This window comes from Bos indicus, chromosome 7 (assembly GCF_029378745.1).
Source record: "Bos indicus isolate NIAB-ARS_2022 breed Sahiwal x Tharparkar chromosome 7, NIAB-ARS_B.indTharparkar_mat_pri_1.0, whole genome shotgun sequence".
NCBI lineage: Eukaryota > Metazoa > Chordata > Mammalia > Artiodactyla > Bovidae > Bos > Bos indicus.
Window position 1 is genome coordinate 74,802,940 of NC_091766.1, and position 22,163 is coordinate 74,825,102.

The 22,163-nt window shown below is 39.5% G+C and overlaps 1 protein-coding gene across 1 annotated transcript in view; it reads right to left on the reverse strand.

Moving 5' to 3' along the window:
- LOC139184219 (craniofacial development protein 2-like) overlaps positions 1 to 22,163 on the reverse strand; it is a 290,608-nt gene that overhangs the window by 181,078 nt on the left and 87,367 nt on the right. The window contains exon 2 of the mRNA XM_070793960.1: positions 18,723 to 18,858. Coding sequence (XP_070650061.1) covers positions 18,723 to 18,841 — 119 coding nt within the window. The 5' untranslated portion in view covers positions 18,842 to 18,858. The remainder of the gene's footprint in view (positions 1 to 18,722; positions 18,859 to 22,163) is intronic.

Consider the following 22,163-nt stretch of genomic DNA (forward strand, 5'->3'; position numbering starts at 1 on the left):
TCTGGATAAGTTTTTCCTAACTGAGGAATAGACAGATAGAGAGAGCTGTCCTCAAAGAATGATGATATATGCAAAACATTAAGAAGAAAAGTCACACTGAAGAATCATGAGACCATAACTCTGAAAGTGATTTACTAGTAGAAACAAAGGAAAAAACATTATAAATGGTATAGCACTTCTCAGTAGGATGCCAGAATATATAACCTGTGTAAAACAAGAGCAGAAAAGCAAATATAAAGTAGACGGAGAAGAAAAAAAATAGCAAAATGGCAAGAAAATATAATTGAAATCAATGAAATTAAAATCAAAGAATTTAATAACCATGGACTAACATATTTTTAAAGAATAGAAGTGACAATATTGTGAAAATTGAGCTAGAGATACGTTAAGTTTAGTTTGGTTTGATTTTCCATGAAGTCAAAGGTAAAAGTGCAAGTCAAGTGAAACAAGGATGAAATACCAGAGTTGGCTACTACTCCTAAATTCAACACTTACCATGCATCTCTTAATAGATATGTCTCCTAAAATTAAAGTAAGAACCAAGTGAGAAAAAATTCCTTTGTTTCTTGAAACGCTACGCACTGTCTTATAAACTGACAATTTGTTTGCATACTTATCTGATACTTTGAAAGGACAGCATAAGGTCTTAGCTCTAAATCTATGAACAAGTCAATTTGTAAAGATGAGTTTAACTGAGCACACATTTGAATGGAAATGTATAAACTGCATCTCAACATTCTGTGAAAAGACAGTATACAGTAAAGCCTCATAGAAACATCTTATATCCTTTCTTCCTAGTCTCACCTTGTCCCATAAAATAGAAACTTGGGCCTAAATTTCAGCTTTCTCTAGGAAGAGAAGGATTAAAAAGCTTCTACACTCCTCTTCAGCCTTTACTGGATTCTCCCCTCAAGAAGAAAGGCTGCAACTGGTTGGAGAGTTTGGTGACAGTCTGACATGCGTCTATTTACTTTCTGATTCTGAAGTCCTCGACTATGGGCAATTTTGGATGCCAGGGGAGATTTGGAAACATCTGGAGATATTTTTATTTCCATGACTTTGGATGGGGGTTGAGGGGAGATACCACTTGCTTCTGGTAGGTTGAGGCCAGGGATGTTGCTAAGCCCCATACAACACACAGGACAGCCTCTCACTACAAAGAATCATCCAGCTCAAAATGTCCAGAGTGCAGGGCTGCTACACCAGTTGGGAGAGCTTTGCTTCTTCATGAACTTGTCTCGTTTTCTTCCTTCTTCTTGCAATTTCTAACTCTCCTCTTGTGAAATAAGAAAATCAAGGAGGATTTACATTTTCCACCTTTACCTGAGTTGGTAAGTTGTATCTGCATGAGAACCAGGAGGCCCTGTTTGTACCTGGGCCTTTCCTCCTAGTGTCACCTTATCTTATAAAATTGAAACTTTTTCAGCTCTCTCTAGAAAGAGCTGCATAAAAGAAGCTTCCACACTCCTCTTCACCCCTTATTGGGGTGAAGGGTATAAGAAAATGTTTCTATGAGGCTTTACTACATACTATGGCTTTGTTAGTCACAGTCTGAATCTCACAAACGATAAGCAGGTGGATGGCCACTGTTGCTGTGATAGGATCACTCTGATAGAATATTTGATCTGCCAGAACATTTTCCTCTAATCATGGGAAAGATTCAGAGAGACAGATGAGTTTGGAAGGTGGGATCAAGATTTCTACTAAGTGTGATAGAAATGCCACTTCTATCATTGAGGGTGCAAATTCCAAGGAGGCAACTGGACATCTGAGTTTGGGACTCTAGGAGAGATGAAGCTGGAGATGAAAACTTGGAAATTATCAGTGAAAGCTGTTTAAACCATGTAACTGGGTGGAGTCTTCAGGGAATGAGGATAGATTAAAAAGACAGGACTTAGAATTTAGCATTCCAGCATACCAACATTTAGAGGTCAGAAAAAAAGGGAGAAGAATCAGCAAAAAAACTGAGAATCAGGGGCTATGCAAGTTAAGGAAGCTGTCTTCCAAGAGAAGAATGAGACAGACATTCAGAGAAAGGAAAGGACTGAAGGAACCCTGGAGAGATGAAGAAAAAGATCTCAGTTCTTGTTTAGAATGGACATCAATTATTTTCCCTGTCCAACATCCAGCCCTAAATCTTAGTTTAGGTTCCCCAGAAACAGAGCCAGAGAAGGAGTTATCAATTAAGGCTGTGCTCTCAGGAGCAAGGGAGTGAGGGAAGCAGGATGGACACAGGAGTGAGCTAATCAAGGTGGTGCTCTTTCTGAACTCTGGAGCATGACGTGCATTATTACCTTACTCCTTCCCTGAGAAAAGAGGTGGCCCTCTGTGCCCTTGAATCAAATAGTGACTAGGTGCAAGCTGCTGGAGAAAGGGGTGATTTACTTTCCAGATGAGCTGCTTCCTCTGCTGAAGGCAATTATCTGGAGAAGAGGGAAGCTCCGCACTGTGAGCAGCCAACATGCAGAGCAGCTCAGGGATGGATGCTCCAGCTTGAGAACAGGATCTGGAAGGAGCACCAACAGCATCGACTGCACTTCTCTTAACAGAACTCATTGTTCCTTCAGAGAACCACTCTTTCTTTATTCCCAACTTGTTCTGCTGGACTTGTCTCTGCTCTTCCCACCTCAACTGTAGTGATCAGTAGTTGAGAGAGGCTTCCCAACCAATGGGGTCATAATTATAGGTGTAGCCACCAGCTCATGACTCAATGTGAAATGGTAAGGGCCAGATCCAGAATTTTTGCAAGAACTCTTAGGAGAGGGAATGTCTCTTCCCAGGGTTGCTAAGATCTGAGGATGTAAAGGTAAAATTGCAACTTTATCACCAGGAGGAAGCAGCCTACCTAAGAATGAAGCCAAATGAGAGGAAAGCTCAGCTTAGGGACAGAGACAAACTCCTGACCTTATCTATGCACCTGGATACAAATGTATTGATTCACCTGGGCTTTTTAGGTTTGTGAAATAATCGTTCTTTTGCTTTGGCCAGTTTGAGTTGAGTTTCTGTCTCTTCTACTCACCTGAATGTCTAGTTATACTGCCTGAAACTGCCTGCTCTGTGATTCCCTTCTATTATTTACAGTAAGTCCTGAAGCAAATTTGATTAGCTCTCTTTTCTTTGCAACCAAACATGCACTAAGACACATTTAACACATAGAGATTAACAGTTCAAAGATTATAATACAATTAAGTGAACAACCTCAAAATAGCACCAAACATACTTTGATCTTCCTTGGGTGACTTAGAAGGCTGTTCAGAATAATCCAATGCCTTTGGGTTATGTTTTCTAAAACCAAGTATCAATATATTTCCTATTTGGAATAAATGTTTAAGAGAGAAAATAGATTTTTTTTACTGGCATTTTCCCAAAATAAAATAAACAAAGAAAAACAACTATCCCTCGATCCACTGTTGTGTGAAAAGCCAATACTGGACTAGAGATTGTATTCTACTTTGGTTATCTATGGTCTTTTGTCTGATTTAACTTCTATAAAATGCTATAAATAATCAGTTATTTCTTCTATACCTGTTAAAGAATGCCAGTTAGAAATCACTTACTTCCTCTACTTAACTTAACCTATTGTCCACAAAACACTTATCAAAATTTTGCTAATAAACACTGATCCAGCACAAATCCAGGGAGTAAATATATCACAACTGACCTTGTTGAAATCTGACAGTTTCATTTAAACTTTTATTCATATCTGTGTGTGTGTGTTTCTGCATTACAGTTTCAACATACTGCGGCTGTTCTTTGACCCCTAAATGGTCATGTTCATTCATAGTGATTTCAACTCCAATTGTGGCAAAGGTTGAATACTGAGTCCTCTGCCCAAGCCTTGTCTCTCATACACGTTCACAACTGTCTGATTGGGCATTAAGCTACTGCTGGAACTACACAAGTTTAACTTTTTATAAAGAGAGATTAATGGGAGCAAATAGATCATAAAGAATCTTAACAGATACTTAGTGCAATAATAATAATAATAATATCATGCAGCTAGATAAATGCTATGAAGGCAATTAGAAAGATTATACATGACGAAATAAAAAGGCTACTGGGAAAATTGTGACGATAGATTTTTGTGCCTGTTGTTTTTTTTATTAATATGACATCACTCAATAACAAGAGTCCTTTACTCTCTGCATTTTGTAACCAGAGGCGAACCTTCAGAAGAGATGACTTTTCTTTGATTCCGCCTCCCCACAATCCTCTGAGCTCCTTGGGGAGCAATGTCAATTATACCATCGTCAATGCAAATGGCATTTTAAGGAGTTAGTACAGCAGGCAGAGAATGTTAATGCTGCTCAGAAGTGCCAATGTGCACTGCAGACTATCCCCTGAAGTCTGCAGCCCATCACATGTCTTTATTCAGTCAGATCTAATCCTATCAACTGAGAGGACAGGCCACTGGCTTGCTCTCTGCCTTTGTCACTCAAACTTACCCATTAAAAACAATCCATTTGCTAAAGTCGGACAGTGTGGAATTCAAGTTTGGCAGCCAAAAGATAAACTCCTCTACATAGAGAATGATAATGAGGAGCCTGCTGGCTTTCTTGCTTGGTAGGTTATTCTTATTAAGATAAAATGCGTTCCAGAAGTGACTCAGAGACATGGAAATCAGCTAGTTCTTAAAAAGTTATGGGAGCTTAGGCTTTCAAATTAAGGAAACAAATATGATGAACATAAGCTGAAACTCAGTAGAAAAGTGGCACCACTAGAAAGTCCTCCTTGTACTATGTTTTCTAATGTTGCAGTATTATAAAGAAGAGTCTCACAGTTACATCATTATGAGAATTTAGATGGCTCGATAATTGGAACATCTCTACTAAGTTTTTATTTAATGAACATTTCATTTGTGGTAATCAATTAAGCCTATAAATAAATCATTCTATTGCTTTAATGAAGCATCTACCATGTACAAAACACTGTGCTTGGTGTGGGAAAGGGCATAAGAGACTGTAAGATTGAAAAAGAATAGATACATGTATATGTATAACTGAACCACTTTGCTGTATACCTGAAACTAACACAACATTGTTAATCAACTTTATACTAAAACCTAGAATAAAACCTTTTAAAAAAGAACAACAACAACAAAAAAACCACAGGTCTTTTTCCAAAATAAAAATAGTATATTAGAAAAAACCAATAACCAGAATTCAAGAAAAGATACAAAGCTGTGGAATGTCATACAAATCACATGTGTATATATGGCTGTCATATAGAAACTCAAAAAGCAATAAAGACAGAGGAACAGCCCATACTGAGGCTGACTAGTACTAATATGACTTCAACAGCTCTATTATAACACTTAGTAATATCTCTTTTAAAAAAGACAGAAAACAACCACATCCACTTGAAATTCAATAAAATTGTTCTCATTAAATTTGCATTTACTTTTATATTTACCATCTATTCATGTCAAGTGGCACTCTTTTCCTATTTATATAAATAAGTAGAAATAATACTATAAAGCTTCCATTGTAAACAAAATAAAACAGTTAATTTAAGGAGAAAATTAAGTATAGAATAGTACACATAAGTGGAAGAAAAGTTATGTGAAAACTATTGAATTATAATATAGCTTAATAAGATTTTACATAATAATATGCTTTGGGCTTAAACAGTTATGTAGATATATTAAAAAAAAAGAAATTGAATGCAATTGAGTTAAGTTTGGAAAACACAGACCTAGGCTAGGAGCCAGTGAACATTTTCATAAGGAAATACTTGTGCAAGTGCAAAGAAAGTTTATTCAAATATGTTCGCTACAGCCTTGTTATAATACAGAAAAACTGAAAAAAAATAAATATTCCCAATAGAGAAGAAGTTAAATAAAATATGGCACCACCATTTAGATTGCAGCTGTTCAAAGAATGGCAAAGAACTACATGTATTTATGTGGAAAGATCACCCATTTTTAAAAAATAAGCAAACAAAACAATATAAAATCATGTGTTTAATACTATCCCAATTATTTTCTGAGACATATAAGTAAGCATATGTAAATGCACAGAAGAAAAACTGGGAAAATAATCATTATTATAGTTAATACTGTTCAGCTCAGGAGAAGTGAGTGTGAAATCCAAAGGTAGGGGAAGAGCAAAGATAGCCACGTCTTCTTTGATATACTCATGGGTTGTTTGAATTTTAATTTCATGTATCTTTGAATTATTGTTGCAATATTTTAAATACTTAAGAAAACAAGGGGGACTTTCAGGTGAATTTCCATTTGTTTAACTCCCTTCCCAAACTACACTAAAACATCAGAACAGAACTTTTTTAAAGGGCACAAACCTTAAGGACAAAGGAAAAAGGTACAAGTGCAGCACAATTTCGAAAGCTGGATGGCTGAGTTGGAAAGAATCTAAGGGGAAGGAATCTAAAGGAAGCTCAGTCCTAAGTTTGCACTGGAAGGAGCCAAGAAGAAGCTCAATATGCTTTGCAGAATCTACAAAGGCTCTGGAATTGGCAACATTAGGTCCTCTGGGAATGCACATGGACGTGAAATTAAAAACAAGAGGGCAGCTGGAAAGACTTAAAGCAGTAGTTAGAGAATCCTGGGATTAGCTACATCCCGCTCCCTTCCCTGTTCTATGGTTAGTTTGGGCATCATCTCTGCCCAACAGGACGAAGGGTATTTATCCTCTAGAGGACATAAGATAGGTTTACTCTCTAGATGGAGAGCAGAAGGCATAGATAACTAAGGCAGAAGATAATAGATGGAAAAAAGGAGTTCTCCATCAGGAATTGTCTTCATGAAAGGGCCCACTGAGATCAAACTATAAGGAAGCCCACAGTCCAGAAGCCCCACACATGCACTCAGGAGCTTCCTGTCAGTTGTTTATTGTCCTATTCTTGAAGAATCACCAACATTGGAAACAAGACTCAAACATATAAGGTAGAGTTGGAAAGAAATAAAAGCAACTTGAAGGAAGCAGAGTCTTTGCAAGGAGAAGAAAACTTTAAATAAACTATCCCAGCTTTACTCAAAAGATAAGGCAAGCTATAATACACATTAAATAAGAACATGATACTATTAAAAGAAGGAGGAGGAGGAGGAAAAGAAGTGGGAGGGAAGGAGGAGAGGGAGAAAGGAAAGAAAGAACAGAACAAAAGAGAGCTATGGGGAAAAATAAATATATACATACATACAGTTATATGTATATAGTACATATACGGGGCTTCCCTCATAGCTCAGTTGGTAAATCATCTGCCTGCAAAGTAGGAGAGCCGGGTTCGATTCCTGGATGGGGAAGATCCCCTGGAGAAGGAAATAGCAACCCGCTCCAGTATTCTTCCCTGGAGAATCCCATGGACAGAGGAGCCTGACAGGCTAGAGTCCATGGGATCACAAGAGTCAGACACGACTTAGCAACTAAACCACCACCACCAACCAAACCACCACCACCACCAGTACATATATAGGTGTGTGCTTATATACAGGGGTATGTGTGCGCACATGCGTGTAACTCAATGGAAGAGATGAAAAATGAAGGTGAGAAATCTCCCAGAAATTGAACAAGACTTCAGATAATAGTTGTGCCTGTATTTATTATATTTATGTGCTTATGCGCTTTTTTTCCAGAGTGGTTTTTGCTCACAGCTTAACACAGTATAACTCACTAACCCATTCACTTATCTTGATCTTTCAATTTCCCAGCTTCCGTTAACACTTTTTACTGTTCCACTATCATCTCAAGAGCTAATTTTTTCTATAGAAAGTACGAATTTTTATTTCCCATTTTGATTTCCAATCCAATTTCCCAATTTCAAAAAAAAAAATTTAGAATGTAAATCACTTCTCTGCTTTTGGTCCCAGAAGAGGGTGAAGTCAACCCTCATAAAAGAAAGGAAAGAAAAAATATAGTTTTTATTTGTTTATGTCAATCTCTCCCACTTGAATGTAAATTACATTCCATGATCAGGGACTCTTTTGCTTTCTCACTGTCTAGAACTGTGCCCAATGAAATAAAAGAGATTAGAAAATACTTCTTGAATGAATAAATGAACAAACATAGCCCAGGGGGATGTGGCTTTTGGAAGCGCCATTGCAACTTAGAGAAAGAATGGATATAGTAATAAAGCAGCAGTGAGAAATATTCTGACAACCAAGATTTCATCTCTTACGATACTTGCTTTGAAAAGTCTCAAATAAGGTATCTCTGCAATTAAATCCATTTCCCCAGTATAACTCTGATAGGACCATACTTGGAGGTACAACAGTCAATCTCTATAATGACTTTCTTTATATACATATTTGTGACCCAAGGATTCCCATCTGTGATAGGATACCCTTGGGAAAATTCCCTGTATGGTCTATGAACCCTCATTCCTGCCTCATGACAAGTATCTGTGTGTTAGAAGCAGATGGTTTAACAGGCTGTGAGTTATTCTTTTTTACTTAATGTTTTCTTAATTTTAGCAAACTAATGCATCCACGTGGCTTTCAAGTCACAATCAGATGGTGGGCTAGAGAGTGAGCCATTTGGTTGAGGAGCACCCAACTGTCAGCACTCGTGGGTTCCTCCTGTTGGGGGTGTAAGCCTAGCTGTCAGTATTCTGAAACATTTCAGAATAGGGACAGGGGATCTCACCATTCAAGCTGCAGACATTCAGTATCTCACTGTGATCCCCAGCTGTACAAACCTCGCCAGTGGGAACTTCCCACTTTTTACCAGGGTGGACAAGGAGCAGCTTCTAGGTAAGAGAGCTAAGAGAAGTCATCTCATGACGCAAAAGTTTAACCTATCCCGATTTTCCACTTCTTGCCATTCTCACTTTTAGAAACTATCTGGCATCTCTGATTCCTACGCCTTTCTAGATGCTAGGATATAATTTTCCTTTTCTCTCATTGGCTTCATTCACTGCAGGCTTTAGTTTCAGCTTTTCCAGGTTGGCTAATTCAGTGTCTTTTTTTAGAAATTGCGTGTCTTTGCTTTTCAAGATTTTATAAAAAAAAAACAGTGATCCAAATAAGTAAAACAAATGTCATGAGTGGTTGTCACCAAAGGTCCATAATTTCTGCCATAAGGAAAACAATAAAGGAGAGATTCACTCCCCCACCTCTTTCTCTGTCTCTCTCCAATTTCACAAAACTGGTAGCATTGCTAGAAATGCATCTCCAATTACTTGTTCATGTCCATTCTCTTGAAGGTACATCAGTTCAGCAGCAAAGACTTTTCAGAAAATTCAAGAATCCCAACTTCAGACAGGAATTAAATAGAGAATGAAATCTTCTGACCAGTCTCAGTCTCTTAGTGTCCTGCAATTTCTGTTTCATTTGGGATCAAAAAAGGATCCAAGTAAGACCTTCTCTAGTGAAGTAGAAGCCTTGGCCCAAAATAAGGGGCAGATTGGAGGGGCTTCCTGAATTATACTTCCAGTGCATCGATCTTGATCCTATCAGACATCTTGGAGTAAGTCCATTGCTGTGGTATACTCCTGATAATACTGACCATCAAGTTTCTATGCCTTCTTTCCACTTTATTTAGCAGTGTTGTTCTTGGGTATTAATCTGGATCCCTAATACTCTAGGTTTTCCCAATTCGACCTCTATTTCCTGACTCACAGACCTCAAGCTGCCTCTGAACATTGATAAATCTGAGGCCTCCCACTGCCCTCACTGCCAACATCAGCAGTTCTATGGCACTAGTCATATTCCCTCTCTTGTTTTCTGATTCACACTTAAGAAGTGTTAGCCTGATGCCAACCATGTCTGTGACAACATCACTCTTGCTTAAAAAACTGTGAAGATAAAACCCACTGTGTGGATTTCAGCCTATAAATAAAGCCATGCATAAAATATCTTCACCTAAAAATTACCCAAATAGGTGAAATCACTTCATAACCAGCTACTTTTCCCATCACATTTACCTAAATATCACCCTCAGGTGGGCTTCACAGGTCATGCTAGTGGTAAGAACTCACATGGCAGTGCAGGAGGTGTAAGAGATGTGGGTTCAGTCCCTGGGTTGGGAAGATCCCTTGGAGGAGGGCACGACAACCCACTCCAGTGTTCATGACTGGAGAAACCCATGGACAGAGGAGCCTGCAGGTTATGGTTCATAGCATCAGAGTTGGACACAGCTGAAGTGATGTAGCACGCATGCACATCTTTTAGGTCTGTTCAATCCTATACATACTAAATCACATGTTACCCTTTCTAACAGCCTCAAGTAATATTTTGAGTTTATTCTCATGTCTCCTTTTCCACTTCTCTCAATTTTACATTTAACTGTATACTGCCTTACATTGCTGTTAAATGTTCCTGATTAAGTACAGGACTCACGAGAGAGAAAATAATGGAAGAGAGAATCAAGCTAAGAATTATACATATTCCCAAGCAACAAAACACAGAAGTGGGACAAAAGTAATTCTTAATGTATATTGCCACAGTAGTATGCTGCTGCTGCTGCTACGTCACTTCAGTCATGTCCAACTCTGTGCAACCCCATAGACGGCAGCCCACCAGGCTCCCCCATCCCTGGGGTTCTCCAGGCAAGAACACTGGAGTGGGTTGCCATTTCCTTCTCCAATGCATGAAAGTGAAAAGTGAAAGTGAAGTCGCTCAGTCATCTCCAACCCTTCGTTACCCCATGGACTGCAGCCTACCAGGCTCCTCCATCCATGGGATTTTCCAGGCAAGAGTACTGGAGTGGGGTGCCATCGCCTTCTCCGACAATACTGTAAGCTTGATATAAAAGGGAAAAGCTCATATTATGCTGTTAAGTCGTGACTCTATGATGACTCTTCAGCTTATTTACCAACCCTTCCATCCGCACATATATAGTCCTCTTACCACCAGGAACCTAGGTTTTCTTCTAGCATTAAAGTTATATCATTTGGGTGTTCTGGAACAAGAGATTTATCTTGGATTCCAATATTAAGAGAAAAATGCCCTTAGGTATGTCTACCATGTATGTCAAAAAAGAATATGACTCTGAAAAAATATGGAACAAAAAAACACACAAAAAAATTCTCCTTCCAAACAACCAGTTTCTTCCTCCTTGTTCAGGAAAAAGTATTTATGTAATCTATATATACTTTTAAAGTATGTTTTCAACCATCATATGTCTCATGGTAAAGTTAATTAAATTTCCTTGGGTCACTAAGAACAAGTTTACTATCTTTTCTGGGTAAACTCATATCTATTAAAAACACACACACACAGGGGATGATTTCTGATGTTCAAATATTAATAATCAAAGAAAAATTCCCCTTGCTGGAAAAATAAATATGGCCTGAGTATGCAGTATGAATGCATTCACCATGTTCAATGCAATCAATAGAGAGACACTCAGATCCAAGCACACAACAAATATTTCAGCTTATAAGAATAAAGAAAACATCTTAAAAGTATTCAAGCAAGAAGAAACACGCCACCTATAATAAATAAAAGCTAGGTTGGCCTAAGATTTAACACTAAATTTTATTGTGAAGGGAAATTCAGTGACTCAGTAATTTAGTATCCAGATCACTTGTTTTAAATGAATGTATAAAGACATTCTCGGTGTAAAAAAATCTCTAAAAAACACACAGAAAACCAAATTTGAGGAGACAGTCGAGTCAACTGAAAGATAACATCAAAATTAGGAACTAAATTGAAAAAGATATGAAATAAAATTGATCCCAATACTTAATTTGCAGCAAACCTTGGGACTCCACTTTAATTATGTATAACTGACTGCATTCAAGGATGAGACTTGACCATACAGTGCCTTGGGCCACGAGCTCAGTTGTGTCCAGCTCTTTGCTACCCCATGGACTATATAGCCCTCCAGGCTCTTCTGTCCATGAGATCCCCCAGGCAAGGATCCTGGAGGGGCTGCCATTTTCTTTCTCCAGGGGCTCTTCCCACCCCAAAGATTCAACGTGTCTCTCGCATCTCCTGCATAGGCAGGCGGGTTCTTTACCCACTGAGCCATCAGGGATGTTCCATATAGTGCTTTGCCCACAGATTTCTCTTCTGTGTGTCTCCTTTCCTCATTCCAAAAATACATGTTTCTTGAGCCCTCTAAAAAATTCAGCAAAAAAGGCTGTGGATTTGGAATCATCTTCTCTAAAAGTTTCACAGTAATTTATGGTAATCTACAGCAAAGGAAACAACAGTAAGCACTTAAATAATTTGCCCAACCTACTGAATTTGTTATTCTCCAAAACATAAAACACTATTTTAATACTAAGGCCTTTTTTAATATAAATAAATAGGAAAGTTAGAAAGATAATGGGAAATCACTGATCATTGTTCAAAGCAGAAATTATAGGGTTTAAGGAAAAACGTGTTATATCTATCCTCCAAAACCTCTAATATGATGTTTACATATCCATTTAAGCATGAAAAAGATCTATTACCAAAATTATTGAGCTTTGATACTGGCCACAAGGACTCAATTTGGGAGCTTGTGTTGTTATTCAACATGAAGCTACCCAACATAATTGGAAAGCATTGTAGTATAGAAAATACTTGTCATTTGCACAGGGAAAGTGAATTTATTCGCAATAGCACTGTTCTTTTCATTGATTTTAGGGGGAAAAGTTGCCATTTGAATTATGTGTATCATTTCCCAAGCTATTTATTAAAGTTTTATAGCAGGGGAAAATATTTTTAAGAAGCAAATAAGGGATTTCCTTGGCGGTCCAGCGGTTAAGATTTTGCCTTCCAATGCAGGGTTCGATTCCCTGGCCAGGGGACTAAGATCCCAAATGGTTTAGGGCCAAAAAAACAAAACATAAAACAGAAGCAATATTGTAAAAATTCAGTAAAGACTTTTAAAAAAAGAAGAAAATTGTTTGCATATGGGTGTTCTATTTGGTTCTTTTTGCAGATGCCACAGGCACATATGTACCCCATGAGCAGAGCTGTTTAAAAAGATTTACTCTACCTATAATGCTCTCTCTTGCTTCTCTAAGAAGTTTCTAGTTGTCTAATGATGTTCACAATAAGAAGAGGGATATGGACAAGAGACTCTCACCTGAAGTCTCTGAACAGAAGAGAGAAATCTGAGTCCCTTCCACTGCTCACAGGGACCCAGAATCATTATGAAAGGGCTGCCAAGGAGAGGCTGGGGATGTTGCAAGTTTGTGCGTGTGCTAAGTCGCTTCAGCCGTGTCTGACTCTGAGACCCCATGGACTGTAGCCCACCAGGCTCCTCTGTCATGGAATTTTCCAGGCAAGAATACTGGAGTGGGTTGTCATTTTCTCCTCCAGGGGATCTTCCTGAACCAGGCATCAAACCCACGTCTTCTGCATTTCCTGCATTGGCAGGTCAATTCTTTACCACTACGCCACCTAGGAAGCCCCAAAAGCCTACAGCATGTAGTATTCCCAGGCAGTTTATCCAAGTACTAACCAGGCCTGACCCTGCTTAGCTCCCTAGATCAGACGAGACTGGGCACATTCAGGGCAGTAAGGGATGAACTAATTTAGTAATGAAAAATATTCACAGAGAAAACATGCTCAAAAGCCATGACTGAGAACCCTAAATACATTTTCATCACAAACTTACTGGAAAAATCATATAATATGGGAGAGTTTAAGTTTTAGAATCAGAAAGACTTCCCTGGTGGCCCAATTGATAAAACTTCATGCCCTCATGCAGAGGGCCTGGGTTCGATCCCTGGTTGAGGAATTAAGATCCCACATGTTGTGACTAAGCCTGCATGCCACAGCTACAGAAGCCTGAGCACCACAAGGGAGACCCAGCACAGCCGGAAAAAAAAAAAAAGAAGAATCAGAAAGACCTGAATTCAAATCATAACAATCCACCCCTGGCATATAATTTGGACAAGTTATTAAAAATCTCTCTCTGTTTGCTCTTTGGCAAAATGAGGATAACAATACCTGTCTCATGAGTGCTTTTGAAGAACTGAGTTAATATGTGTAAATTGTACATATGTGTGCTCTCAAGTCACTCAGTCGTGTCTGACTCTTTGCAACCCATGGACTGTAGCCCACCAGGCTCCTCTGCCCATGGAATTCTCCAAACAAGAAAACTGAAGTGGGTTGCCATCTCCTCCTCCAGGAGATCTTCCCGACCCAGGGATCGAATCCACGTCTCCTGCATTGGCAGGTAGGTTCTTTACTGCTGAGCTACCAGGGAAGTAAGGATTCTTTACCACTGTGCCATAATGATGTCCCCAGGTCAACTTAGAAAAAAGAAGAAATCCAGAGACTTTGTACTGAAGTGAAAAATAATATCAATCAGTAAAATTTATTGTAAACTTACTGTGACCTTCAAAGCTGGGGTGTTGTGGAATATTTTAAAATTCTGGTTTTGCCATATAAATCAAATAATAAACTCCTGAGGGTCATGGATGAAACTATGAGCACTACAAAAAGTAAAAAGGAGACATCTATGTAGAAAGAAGGACAATAAGAAGGCAATGGGAGCTGAGCCTTACAGAATGAGCAAATGAGAAACAGAAAAAGCAAGAGAGGAGATAGCAATTCATAGAGGAATTTCACAGTGTGTGTGCATGTGTGTGTGAGAGAGCAACAGAAAGGGACAGAGATAGACAGAGTAGATCAAGGAGAGGGAGAAGAGAGACAGAACCGTGAGTTGGGTACCCAGTGAAGGCCAGTACTGCATTCATTGCCTTACATGTGGCTGTGCTATGCTTAGTTGCTCAGTCATGTCCAACTCTCTGCAACCCCATGGACTGTAGCTTACCAGGCTCCTCTGTCCATGGGGATTCTCCAGGCAAGAATACTGGAGTGGGTTGCCATGCCCTCCTCCAGAGGATCTTCCCAACCCAGGGATCCAACCCATGTCACCCACATTGCTGGTGGATTCTTTACCATCTAAGCCACCAGGAAAGCCCAAGAATACTGGAATGGGTAGCCTATTCCTTCTCCAGGGTATCTCCAGGGTATCTTCCCAGCCCAGGAATTGAACCTGGGTCTCCTGCATTTCTCCTGCAAGAATCTCCGGTGGATTCTTTATCAGCTGAGCTACCAGAGAAGCCCAGCCTTACATAGTAATCACATTTAATCATCAGAACACATCTGCAGGTATTATCTCCATTTTAGAGATAAAGAAACTGAGGTTATAGAGGTTAGAACACAGAGCTATCCAGCAGTGACACAGGCAGGATTTGAATCCAGGTTTGCCCAATGCAGTACTTAGGCTTTTCCCAACATCACAGTTTTCAAGTCATGATAAACATGATCAGACTGGAGTGTTCTGTTGTTGAGGAAGGCATACATTTTTATTCAGAATGTCCGTCTTGTGACAAAAACTTCAATTTTCTTGAATTCCAAGATTGAATTAAATATCCCACTCTCTTTAAAGTATAGGAATTCAGCTCTTTCCCCCTTAAGCAAAAATTGCTTTGCTGTTGTTCAGTTGCTTAGTCATATCTGACTCTTTGCCACCGCATGGACTACAGCATGCCAGCCCCCCTGTCTACTCTCTTCTGGAGTTTGCCCTGATTCACATCCATTGCGTTGGTGATGCTATCTAACCACCTCATCCTCTGCCGCTCCTTCTCCTTTTGCCATCAATCTTTTCCCAGCACCAAAGCTTGCTTAGCAGATCCAAAAACCCCTGCAAAGACTACTTTTCTTTTGATAAACTAAATTCCCTTCTCATCTACCTCCTAGCCCCAGCAAATTTTGCTTCTCACTCAGAGAGGAATTGATTTTCATTGGTATTCAATTGAAGTAGGGAAGGTCACAGCTTAGAACATTGGAAATGTATTGTCTAAAGAGCACAGTTTGTATCTTGCTTCCGAGAGAAGATCTTTAAAGATGCCTTGGCTTCGCTGACTTTTCTTCCCCTCCTGCATCCAAGAAACACCCTCCAGGGAGAAAGGCTATTTCAAATCTCACACTGCAGAGGCTCTGGAGCAGTCAGCTGCTGAATGCAGATTAGCCTAGTCCTTCTCTTTTGAGATAAATGGAATCTAAGGAGAGTTTTAAAAGTTTTTAAGCAATCCTTAGGGCCTAGACTACGTTTTGATCAGACCAAGAAACAAGGTTTCTTGTTTTGATCAGACCAAGACCAAGGTTCCAATCTGAAAGCCAAATAGGAGCCTAGATCCTCATTGAGTTTATTTTTATTTTCCAGATCCTCCTTTACATTGAGAATATATAAACATTTTCAATTACTGTAAGTCCCCTACATACTGATCTTCACATTTTGAACTTTCAAAGACACGAACATGCATGCCAGCCTCTGTATGCCAGCTGTTATACTGTACTACTGTACTTTTCAAGGTACTATACTCGAAGATTTAAAATGTTTTCTTTATTTTTGTGTTTGTTTTTTATGTGCATACTATTTGTGTGAAAATTATTACAAACCTATTACAGTATAGTACCATATAGCCAATTGCATAAGTTGGGTACCTAAGCTAATTTTGTTGAACTATGAACAAACTGGACTTACAAATGGGCTCTCAGAATAGAACTTGATGCTTATGTAGGGGACTTATTATATTCTAGCCATTAAGTTGTTCTCCTTTGCTAAAGTGCATCTTGGAAAGGAGGTTTGTCCTTAAAATGGTGAGCATGAGGACCGAATTATTCTGCAGTTTCCTGAGAAAGAGCTCAGTAAAATCTGGAAGCATTTGAGGGTATTCTTAATTACTCAGACAGAATTATCAAAGCACACAGTGGCTCCATCTATCCCTTCCTAGTATCTCACTCTAATTTTCTTTTTTACAATGTAGATATTTTACATAAAATTGTCTGAAGAAAAATAGACTATACTTGAGGGAGCAAATGTTAGGCCAGCCTTTCTCTGCTGTGACTGGTACTGGTGAAGGTCTTGAATATTCATAAGGAATACTTTTTAAAAATCACAAGGAGTGATTATCACTTCTTTTTCCTTTTCCCCAACATTTTCCCACACTGACTAGAATAATTCAAAGCTTTGGGCTGGGCACAAACCAGATTACATAATTTATAAGTTTCAGTTGCAATGAGTAGCCAAGTTTGAAGCTCACAGGAGCTTCAAAGGAGCTCCTTTCTGAGTGAGTATTCCTGGGAACACAGGAAGCTCTCCTTCACCTGCAGCTCCACTGAGGTAGAGAGCAAATGAAGACGATCTAGGAAGTTGACTACCAATAGCTGTAAACCAAAGATTCAAAAAGAAGGCTAACCTTGGAAAAACGATGCTATGTACTAACACATGTGCCAGGCCAATGGCAAAAGTTTTGCATTCATTTCCTCACTTAACTCTTACAACTCTATGAGAGGCATCACTATCATCCACTTTTCACATATGAGGAAATAGGCATAGAGTGAGAGGTAAGTAAGTGGAAGAGCCAAAGTTTATGCCAGGCAGTATAACCCTGAAACAGGAGAGAAGGGCACAATCCCTAAAGAATGACAGAGCCCTTGAGGATACAACAAAATCTGATTAGAACCAATTAGGCCCAAGATGGTGGAAGATTTAACTTCCAGTAGACCTTGAGCCTCATTGTACGCTTACTGTAAAACATTAGCTAAATGACTTACCCAGAGGTGCCAGGACAGTTCTGAGGCTAACTGTAAGGTCAAAAAGTGAGCAGTGGCCTAATTCCTGGAAATCTCTATCTCTTCTCCAAAATAATTAGAAAAATCCTCCCACTCATTAGCCCATGAAATTACCCAGCCCATAAAGCTAACTATTCCTCTGGGCTTCTGAGATGGCCCACACACTGTCTGTGGAATGTGTTTCTCCCAAGGCTGTTCTCGCCTTTTGAGACAGACCACATTCTGTCTATGAGATGTGTATTTCCCAAAATAAATTCGCTTCTTACCCTATGGCATTTTGTCTCATTAGAAAGTTCTTTCTGTGCTGAGATGTAAAGAACCTGAACTTCGGTAGGTCCTGAGACCAGCTTTGTGGGTTTCATTAAAAGACAGTGGGTAAGGCCCGTGAGTTAAGGACTTGAGTCATCCTGCTCACTTGTATACCTCCAAAATCCTAAAACAGTGTGTGGCACACAGTAGGTGTCTAATGATTGTCTAACTATTTAATTATATAGTTAAATGATGAAAATATGAATAAATGAAGTTTTCAATCTAGCTTGTTCCCTTGATCTTCAGATTTCTTGGGCACAGAAAACAGGACACTCTGGGAAGCATGAACGATACCACCAAGTGAAGAATCCCTCCCCCAGCTATTTCTCTGGTATCGACTCAGCCACCAGACATGTATGGTGGCAGTGCAGCCCCCACCCACATCCCTGCGGATATTTTTTTCTTATTACTCTGTAGTGCTAATTAGTCTCCGTCGTGTGATTCCCTGACATCATTCTTTTCCAGCATTTAACACAGTGGGATTTGAGAGCAAGAGAAGAGGAAAAATTTGCCTCTGCACATTTGTCCACAGTCTCAACAGGAAGTCCACGGAATTGTTGCCTCAGAACTGCCTGAGTTGTCTGCCGCAGACGGGATTCCAGGGGCCAGTTTCAGACTTTCGGCCTCAGGATCTCAGGGCATGGGGCCCAGGAAACTGAATGTTTAACCAGCTTCCCATGTAATTACTGTACAGATCCATGTCAGTGAAGCACCACTATCAAATCTCTTCCCCCACAAAGGAGGCTACAAGTTCTTTTTAAAAATCCCTGATGTTGGGCTCCAGCATTTCAGGAGATCTCTTCGAGGAGAGTCTATTTCCCTCCATGATGAAATTGTCTACTCTCTCCCAACGTCTTCTACTATGGGACCTCCCTTAGACCTGCCCAGCTTCCCTGGGTTAATCCTCTGGCTGAGCAGTGTGCCTGACCTGAAGACAGCATCCTTCCTGGGTGCCTGTTGATCATCTTCCTTGGTGCATCCTTGGTAGTCCAAGAGCAGCAGTGGCCCATCCAGACCAAGCCCAAGCACATAGAACTCCAGGTCCATCCGCTCCTGGCCTCCACCTGTAGGGCAAGAATTTGAACATCTGTGAACCAGTCTAGGTCACTTGCATTCCCCTTCTCCCAAATGCTGTTATTCAAAGGTAAGTATAAGACTTCCCTTCAGGTGCAGTGGATGAGTCCACCTGCTGAGGTAGGGGACACAGGTTCTACCCCTGTTCTAGGATGATCCCACAAGTCTCAGAGCAACTAAGCCCATGTGCCACAATACTGAGCCCATGCTCTGGAGCCCAAGAGCCACAGCTGCTGAAGCCTGTGCGCCTAGAGCCTGTGCTCCACAACAAGAGAAGTCACCACCATGAGTAGCCTATGCACCCCAGCGAAGAGCAGCCCCCACTTGCTGCAACTAGAGAAAGCCTGCTCACAGAAACAAAGACACACACACACACACACACACACACACAAAAATAAAATAAAGGAAAGTATAGCATCAGGTTTAAGAATGTAGATTCTGGACCCTGACCAAACCCACATCTCAGCTTGGCAACTGACTAACTGTGAGCTAATTTTGTTCTTTGCCCTAAGTTTCTCCACTTGTAATAGTACCTCCCTCTTAGGATGACCACAAGATTAAATGAACATGCTTAAAGCATGTAAGTGTGTAAGTGTGGATTGCTGCTATTCTTGATATTGTTGTTGTTACCATTATTCAGGTAAAATAAGATATCAAAAGCATCTAAGGAGAGGCTTAGAGTGGGGAAAATATACAATGAATATGAACCCTAAGGGGAACTCAGTGAAAAAAAGAGGAGTTCATCACCCCTGTCTTTGTATATATGCGATGTGAATAAGGGCAGTTTACACATATGACAGTGTCCTTTTCTCCCAGTGATATCAGCTGACCTTTCACCACATTAACTCCTTAAGTACAGAAGCCATACCCTAAAGACAAGTTTACATCTTCCTTTACCCCTGAAGAAGGGATAGGCTATCCATTCCAGTATTCCTGCCTGGAAAATTCCATGGATAGAAGAGCCTAGCAGGCTACAGTGCACAGGGTCACAGAGTCAGACATGACTGAGCGACTTCCACTTCCACTTTAATATGAAATATATTCAGATTTTTTTCAGTCTTTTTGTGACTCTTTGAGTAAGAAGATAAGAATCTGAGGGAACTGGGAAACAGAAATTTTCCTAGGCCTCAGTTTACCATTAAATAAAAGGGTTGAATTTAGACTACCCAGCTCTGGTATCTTACAATGCACTGTGCTGCCAGCTTAGCTGACTCAGCTGAGCTGCAGAAAGTTAAGCCTCCTGATCATCACTGCACTACTGCCTTAAGAGCAAAGCATGGCCCTTGATTTTCAATCACATGCCAAAAATGTGGTGAGGAGGCTATAGATGGGAAGTTATGGCAAAGAGACTAGAACAAAGAATGGGTAGAAAGAGAAAGAATGTACACAGAACATTGGTCTCAAGGCATTCAATTTTAAAAACTGTACTACAGACTTAGAATGTATGCAAGATATATCATACAGCAACAAAAGATCGAAAATACATGTGCAGCAATAGAAGTGGGTTAAACAAATTATGGCCTTCCCAGGTGGCGCTAGTGGTAAAGAACCCGCCTGCCAAGGCAGGAGACATAAGAGATGTGAGTTCAGTCCCTGGGTTGGAAAGATCCCCTGGAGGACAGCATGGCAACCCACTCCAGTATTCTTACCTGAAGAATCCCATGGACAGAGGAGCCTGGCAGGCTACAGTCCATGGGGTTGCAAAGAGTCAGACACAACTGAAGCAACTTAGCACACACGCACACAAATGAGTTGAGGTAGAATCACAAAATGAAATGCTAAGCAGCCTTTAACAATAATTAGGCAGCTCACATTTTATAAATCTTGTTAAGAAAAGATGTCCAAGGCATACTGTTATATGAAAAAAACAGTATATAAAATATTTTATCTCTCTGTCACATACAAACACACACGTACTTTTATACATACATAGACTATCAATGAACAATGCATAAACCAGCCTTTTTATGAATACCTTTTCAAATCTTTAGAATTTTGAACCACATACTACTTGTTAAAAAGTAAATAAACATTAATTTAAAATTTAAATGTATTACAATTCCCACAGTGGTGATAACAGATAGAAAAGTATGCTATTTGGGAACACAATGTATATTATATACTATATGCATGTAAAGCAAGCATATGAAAATCTACTGATGTAAATTAAAGCAAAAATAGCCTCAATAATATGATACCTGGGAATTTCTTTAATATGAAAGGAGAGGTAATGGATCGAGGTTTAGATGAAAACATGACTGGTCATGAATTGGTAAATGTTGAAGCTGGTGATGGGTACACAGGGATCTTTTCACTTTCTTAAAGTATATAGGGGTTCTGTCTATATTTGTAAATGACTAAAATTTTCACAAGAGAAAGTATTTTTAAATGGGTTCATTAGGAGTCTATAAATAAGTAGACAGACTATATATAGGGCTCTGAGGTCGATCAAATTGATTGCAGAATATGAAGTTTGTGAGTGCAGATCTAGTAAAGAGAAAGAAAGCTTTTAGTGTTTAGAACAAGGAGCACTGGCTCACAGGCAGCCTTGAGAGTCAGACTAGGCTGGAAGTGACCTAACTCAGGAAGAAGCTGACAACATGTTACCCTGGAGACAATACTTAAAATGACAATTTTTTAATTAGGATTATTTTTAGACAAGTTCTAGGTTCATTTAAAAATACAGGGGAAGGTACAGAGATTTCCCACATCTCTCCTGCCCAAACACATGCATAACCCTCCCCACTACCAACATCCCCCACCAGAGTGGTGCATTTGTTACAACTGATGCACTTATACTGACACATGATAATCACCCAAAGTCCATCATCCACCCTAGGGTTTACTCTCGGTGTTGTACATTCTATGGATTTGGACAAATGTATATTGACATGTACCCATCATTACAGTACCATACAGAGAAGTTTCACTGTCCTAAAAATCCTCTGTGCTTTGCCTATTGATCTCTCCCTCTCCTTTAACCCCTGGAAACCAATGATCTTTTCAATCTCCATAGTTTTTCCTTTCCTAGAAGGTCATATAGTTGGAATCATACAGTACGTAACTGACATCATTTAAAATATATTGTAACTAACTTTTTTAGATCTTTCTAAACCTGGACCACCATCCCAGCAAGGTGTTCAGGCTTTAAAAATAGAAAATAATCCAGTTTTTTTTAAATTGGGTATTTCTTACAGCTTCCATGCTCCATCTGCATGTATACAAGGGTAAGAAATAGCAGTAGAATATGTTGCAATTTATTTCAATATTTTTACATCTTGAACAAATTCAGATA